This window comes from Myotis brandtii, unplaced genomic scaffold (genome assembly GCF_000412655.1).
Source record: "Myotis brandtii unplaced genomic scaffold, ASM41265v1 scaffold1289, whole genome shotgun sequence".
In the NCBI taxonomy this organism is placed as follows: Eukaryota; Metazoa; Chordata; class Mammalia; order Chiroptera; family Vespertilionidae; genus Myotis; species Myotis brandtii.
In genome coordinates, this window is record NW_005354543.1 from 362,735 (window position 1) to 368,962 (window position 6,228).

The window sequence follows — 6,228 nt, forward strand, 5'->3', positions numbered from 1 at the left end:
ATATCATTTTCTGACAGCACCTTAATTAGTGTAGACAACATGTAAAGTGTGCAAACACTGAGTTCCTAATTCACATATATCACAAAGCTGTGATACCCAATATGTAACTCTTTTAAAAAACATAAATTTTTATTGCTTTCAGAGAAAAATGGAGAGGGAAAGAGAGACAGAAATATCAATGATGAGAGAGAATCATTGATTGGTTGCCTCCTGCACGCACCCTACAGGACCCAGGCATTGGTCCTTGACCAGAATCAAACCGGGGACCATTTAGTCTGCAGGCCGGCCCTCAATCCATTGAGCCCAACGAGCTGGGGCTCAATTTGTTCCTTGAGAGCAAGAATCTAACACAGAAAGCAGAAGCCCCTAGAGATGTTAATATAATAAAGGAAACAAAGCCCTGAGGATTGAGAAGGAACTCGGGAAGGAAGTCATCCTCACCCACGGAGACCAGGTTGCTGTAGTTCTCCGACATCACATCCAGGTACAATTTCCGCTGAGCTGGGTCCAGGCATTCCCACTCCTCCTGAGAGAAATCTATGGCCACATCCATGAAGGACAACTGTTCCTGAAAGAAAAGACAGTTAACAAGAGGTCACGAGAAGAGTTCATAATGTCACCCAACATGAAAACAGTGTTAGGAGAAGAGGTTTTGACCATAGGGGGTATCCTGAACTATACAGTAAGATCATTTTGCCCCAGTAATATTCTCTGATGTGTTTTCTAACACTGACACATGAGGATGACAAACATCTACAAATCCACAGTACAGATTTTCCTTTACAGGAAAATAAAGTAAAATTAAGGCATGGACACAGGCTTATAGATTTCTGAAGGCTGCATTTACATCGTTCAGGGTCAGTGATGTATATTTCTCAGCGGGAAAGGTCACGCTGGTTGGAAGTATATGGAGTTCTTCTCAAGTGTGAAGCAGACCACAAAGAAATGAACTTCTATAAAAATACAATCTCTGATCTGATCCAGGAGATGGGCCCTGTGTTTCCACTTGTGTAACAAGCTCACTTTTTACTTGTGATGCTGATGTTTCCCCATCATGTGCCACACTTCTGATTACACAGAAAAAGAAAACGCAAAGAAAAATTCATACAGAACTTTGAACTAAAAGGGTTTGTTAACGGAATCCAGTTTTCATGGAATAGGACTCATAGTAACCTCAATGCTATTTGGAAATTTATTATGAGTAATCTTAAAACAAGATTATTCTGCCTGGACCAGCAGGTGTGGCTCTTGTGTGCTGACCCATACAACAAGTGGTCACTCACTCCATTCGTGGTCTAGACACACGAACAGGTTGCAGTCAATATCCCCAGTGTGGGGTGTACAGGAGGCAGCCGGTCAATGATTCTCTCTCATCACTAATGTTCCTATCTATCTCTACCTCTCATTTCCTCCCTGAAGTCCATAAAAATATACTGGTACATGGAAAAAAACACAAAGAAAACACAGCTAAAATAACGCTAACAGTTTAGGTACAGAGACACACATTTTACAACTATGAAATCAGGATGGTTTAGTGACTGCATAAATCTCATGAATCTATTTGTGTATGATCCCCTTTGTGTTTTATAAACACAATAAGGAGAAAAGGTAAAAATAGAAAACAAGTTAGACTATTGTTTTCCTTTGTGTGCTTGTAAATCCTCCCATGAGAAGATATTTTCCATTGACTTTTGAAGAGTGGAAGGCAGGGAGGTAGAGGCGGGAAAAGAAGAGGGAGAGAGGGAGAGGGGGAGGGAGAGGGATAGAAATAGAGGGGGAGGAGAGAGAGAGGAGAGAGAAAGAACAATGTGAAAGAGAGAGAAACATCGTACCAGCCTAGGGGAACTAATTTTTCTTATTACAACATTTCTTTCAAAATTTTTATGTATCATTAGTGGAGAGCTATGTTGTAGAAATTTAATGAAACTGAAGATACATTAATAATGTCATTCTTGATCTCACTCATTTATGGATAATAAAGACCATTATAAACTTATGAACAAAAATAGATACAGAGGCAGAGCTGCCTCGAACAGACTGTCAAACTACAGCGGGAAGGCCGGAGAGGGTTGGGGGGCAAGGGGGTGGGGTAAGAGTTCAACCGAAGGACTTGTATGCATGCATATAAGCATAACCAATGGACATAAGACACTAGGGGGTAGGGGACGCCGGGGGATTGTCAAGGGCGGAGAGAAAAAAAAGGAGACATACGTAATACTCTTTGTAATACTTTAAGCAATAATAAAAAAAAATAATGTCATTTTTGAAAACTTTTAATTTTTTTATTGTTATTTTAAAAAAATATATTTTATTGATTTTAGAGAGGAAAGGAGAGGAGGAGAGAGAAACATCAATGATGAGAGAGAATCATTGATTGGCTGCCTCCTGCACACCCCCTCCCTCCGCCCCCACTGGGGATGGAGCCCGCAACCCAGGCATGTGCCCTTCGCCAGAATCGAACCCGGGACCCCTCAGTCCCCAAGCCAACGCTCTATCCATTGAGCCAAACCAGCTAGGGCGAAAACTTTTTAGAAAATACAAGAAATGATAGTGTAGGGCACTGGTTCTCAACCTTCCAAATGCCGCGACCCTTTAATACAGTTCCTCATGTTGTGGTGACCCCCAACCATAAATTTATTTATTTATTTATTTTTTTCATAAAATTATTTTTGTTGTTACTTCATAACTGTAATTTTGCTACCGTTATGAATCGTAATGTAAATATCTGATATGCAGGATGTATTTTCATTGTTACAAATTAAAAATAATTAAAGCATAGTGATTAATCACAAAAACAATATGTAATTATATATGTTTTCCGATGTTCTTAGGCGACCCCTGTGAAAGGGTTCATCGACCCCCAAAGGGGTCGTGACCCACAGGTTGAGAACCGCTGGTGTAGCGTATGTCTCTCATGTGAGTATAGAATATAAGGAAAATGTGAAGAATCAAGGCCTAATTGTTTAAAGCTCCCATGAAAAAGCCAATGATCTGTAGGAAATAAAAGTCATTCATTTTCCAAAGCAAACGCAAACTAACAAGAGGGACATTTCCAGATGTGAAGTGATGGTCTTTGCACAACTTTCATTAAATCCCTTCTACACCCTTGTTACTGAGAAAGAGAGACTATTAACAGTATAGTGAGGGAAGCACCTGTGCCACCTGAATATCAGGTGGACTAAGACAATGGGCAGAACATCAGGTGGACTGAGACAATGGGCATCAGGTGACTGAGGCACATGGAAGGTCAGGTCACCACTGCTGTGACATTACTGCCAAAAATACCTCAATAAATAAATATGTGGAAATGATTACAAATAAACATTAGTTTTTGCAAATGTCAATGCACCTGTGCCTCTCATGCTCTGTAAGCTAACAGTGCATTTACCTATCAAGTCTCTCGTACTACAATAATGAGCATGTCTCTTCTACTTGCCCTTTTTTTTTTATTTGCCCTTTTTTTCAGAACTTTCTGAGCTATTCTGAGCAGTCAGATGTGCATCTTCTTATCCTTGATCTATAGCTCATGCTGCAGCCACATGAAACTAAAACCTGCATTTGCTTTCTTCACTGATACCTCAGCCTCTAATAAGAGGGACATTTCCAGTCTCTGACACCATCCCAATAAGGATGTTAGACATGGCTGCCTTCCAAGTTTGATCTGTCACAAAAGGGACATTTTGAGAAGTTGAAAGTCACTGATTAAAGGTAGAAATGCTTCCTGACCTCGGGAAGGTGACAAAATGCATGCAGACAAGGCTCTGGCACAATGGAGGGGAGTATAACCCAGACAGCGTGGCTGAGAGGTAGAGGGCTGATCTATGAACCAGGAGGGCAGGCTTAGATTCCTGGTCAGGGCACACTCCAGGCTTCAAACTCCATACCCAGTGCATGCAGGAAATAGCTGACCCATGATTACCTAACCTAATTGATGTTTCTATATCTCTCTCCCTCTCCTTTCCATTCTGAAAGCAATTAAAAATATATTTTAAAAAGACAGGAAAAACACAAAAAAAAAGAAAGAGAAATATAGAAACTGCTGACATTGACTGTGATGAATAAAGTAATAAAATAGGGAAAGAAAAACAACCTGCAAAGACAAGAACATCAGAGTAGAGAAATAAATCACCAGATGTCAGAGGAAAAGGAAACAGAGCCTCTGACCCAGGACACATCTTTTACCTGAGAAGCAGCCATTTGGTCCTGGTCCTGATCGGGGTGTGGGTTGTCTTCTCAGGTGACAATATGTTAAGGAGTCACAGAATGTGCCTTCAAAGATGTCAGCATAGCCTGTTAATCAGCTCCCCTCACACTCACAGTCAGAAGGACCTGGAAATGAAGAAAAGGCCACCCCTCTTGTCCATGGTCACAGGAGAGACAGGAACAATGAGCACCTACATGGAGACCACACTGTGAGGTGTTTTATTTCGTCTTCATGTGTCTCTCCTCCCAAAGATTCCACTACTCCTACAGAAATGAGGTGAGCTGCTGTCCTGACGCCGGAAACCAGAGCACACCCTTACCTCCCCGAACAAAGCCTGCTCCCCACTCTCACAAAGGCATCCTGCACCACTCCTGCTATCCCCGTACTCACCTTCCAATCACCTGGAGCAACTCAGTAACCAAGGATGCCCCACCCAGAGCTGCTGTCCAACTCCATGGGGGAAAGTGCACCTGAGGGCATTTCTTTAATCTCCTCAGGGGATCTGAGAAGACCCAGAGGATTTATCTCAGGATGTTTTCAAATAATAAATAGTGAGACATAGAAAAAGTAAATCCACAGAACACACACACACCCCACAGCAACAAAGCTAAGGCTTTAAATAGTCCTGATAAAAAAGGATCAAATGGTGACAGACACAGGTCACTTCCTCGTTGCATCCCAGGAAATGACAAGGGACCCAGGACCAACAGACAAGTCTCACCCGTCTGAGTGAATAATGGTTGCAATTGGAAACAAATCATTATAAAATTCCCAAGCCTTATAAGCTGGAGATTTATAATTCTCATTCAATCTGTATGACTAAGACAATCCAGCTGTTAAATTAAATGTAAAAAGGCACACCTCGGCGGCATAACTCAGTGACCTAGATTCCTAGTCATGGCGTATGGTCAGGTTGCAGGTTTGATCCCCAGTGAGGGGCCTGCAGGAGGAAGCTGATAAATGATTGTGTTTTCTCATTGATGTTTCTAATTCTTTCCCTCTCCCTGCCTCCTGGAGATGAACAGATATATATATATCCACAGCCGATATATCACAACTTAACCATCCACGACCCCATCTGCTCACCCCTCACCGAGATCAGGGTTCCCCTCCTCCCACTACATGTATTCCTGTCTGTGGATCTGTCTCTGTCTCCTGCTCCCTTTCTCTCCACTGTGGTCCTTTACTGTGTCCCCCCTCTCCCCTGCTCTCTCCCTCCTTTTCTCTCTGTCTGTCCTACATCTGGACCATGAAACTCCTGAAACCTACTTCCCTTCAGGGGCTCTTCCTCCTGGTCTCTGAGGCTCCATCTCCACACACGTCTGCGTCTTGCCCTCCCCAAGCCCGCCGCCCCTCTGCTGCCTGTTCCCGTCTGTCCCGCTCCCACAGCTGCTGACTCAGGGCTGCTCCCTCTGCTCCCTCATCCCTGAGCCCCCCTTTCTGTCCCTGCAATCGCTCCCCAACTCTTCTCCTCTGAACCCGTGTCTCTGTCTGAAGTGCCTGCTCCTGTGCGGCCCCCACTTCTGCTCACCAGTGTTGTGGAGTGACATTTGGAGAATAAGACCACCGACTCCAATTAGGTCATAAACAGCAAGCCAGGATTTATTGAGCTGGCCAGCAACTACAGTTACAGCACCCTGCCGAAGCAGAGGCTGAACTGCAGAGCAGACTACAGGAGTTACATTTTATTAAGTTCTGTGGAGGCCCAGAGAAAAATGTGTCTTTCAAATTCTGGGCCCCCAATATGGAGGAAACTCTCTTTATTTGTATTTTTCCCATCCTTTGTCTCCCAAATTTGGAATGAGACTTCCGGGCCTTCTGAGAAAGAAGGCCTGCGTGCTGGGAAGGGGCCATGAGACCATATCTCAAGGGCTGGCCTGATGTCAGTACCTTCCTATCTATGTGTTTTAGGAACAGACAGCACAGCATGACCCGTCTGGCCAAAGCGTCAGATATGCAGCCCAGCACAACCAGGACCCGCTCCCTCTCAGCCCCCCTTCCTCTCTCTGGGCTCCCCCTCCTCC

General features: G+C 43.7%; 1 protein-coding gene and 1 pseudogene across 1 annotated transcript in view; both read right to left on the reverse strand.

Moving 5' to 3' along the window:
* LOC102252255 (zinc finger protein 420-like) overlaps positions 1–6,228 on the reverse strand; it is a 254,464-nt gene that overhangs the window by 128,529 nt on the left and 119,707 nt on the right. The window contains exon 10 of the mRNA XM_014534314.1: positions 4,183–4,269. Within this exon, the coding sequence (XP_014389800.1) occupies positions 4,183–4,269 (87 nt within the window). The remainder of the gene's footprint in view (positions 1–4,182; positions 4,270–6,228) is intronic.
* The window catches only part of LOC102250485, a 297,308-nt pseudogene that overhangs the window by 106,743 nt on the left and 184,337 nt on the right, over positions 1–6,228 (reverse strand).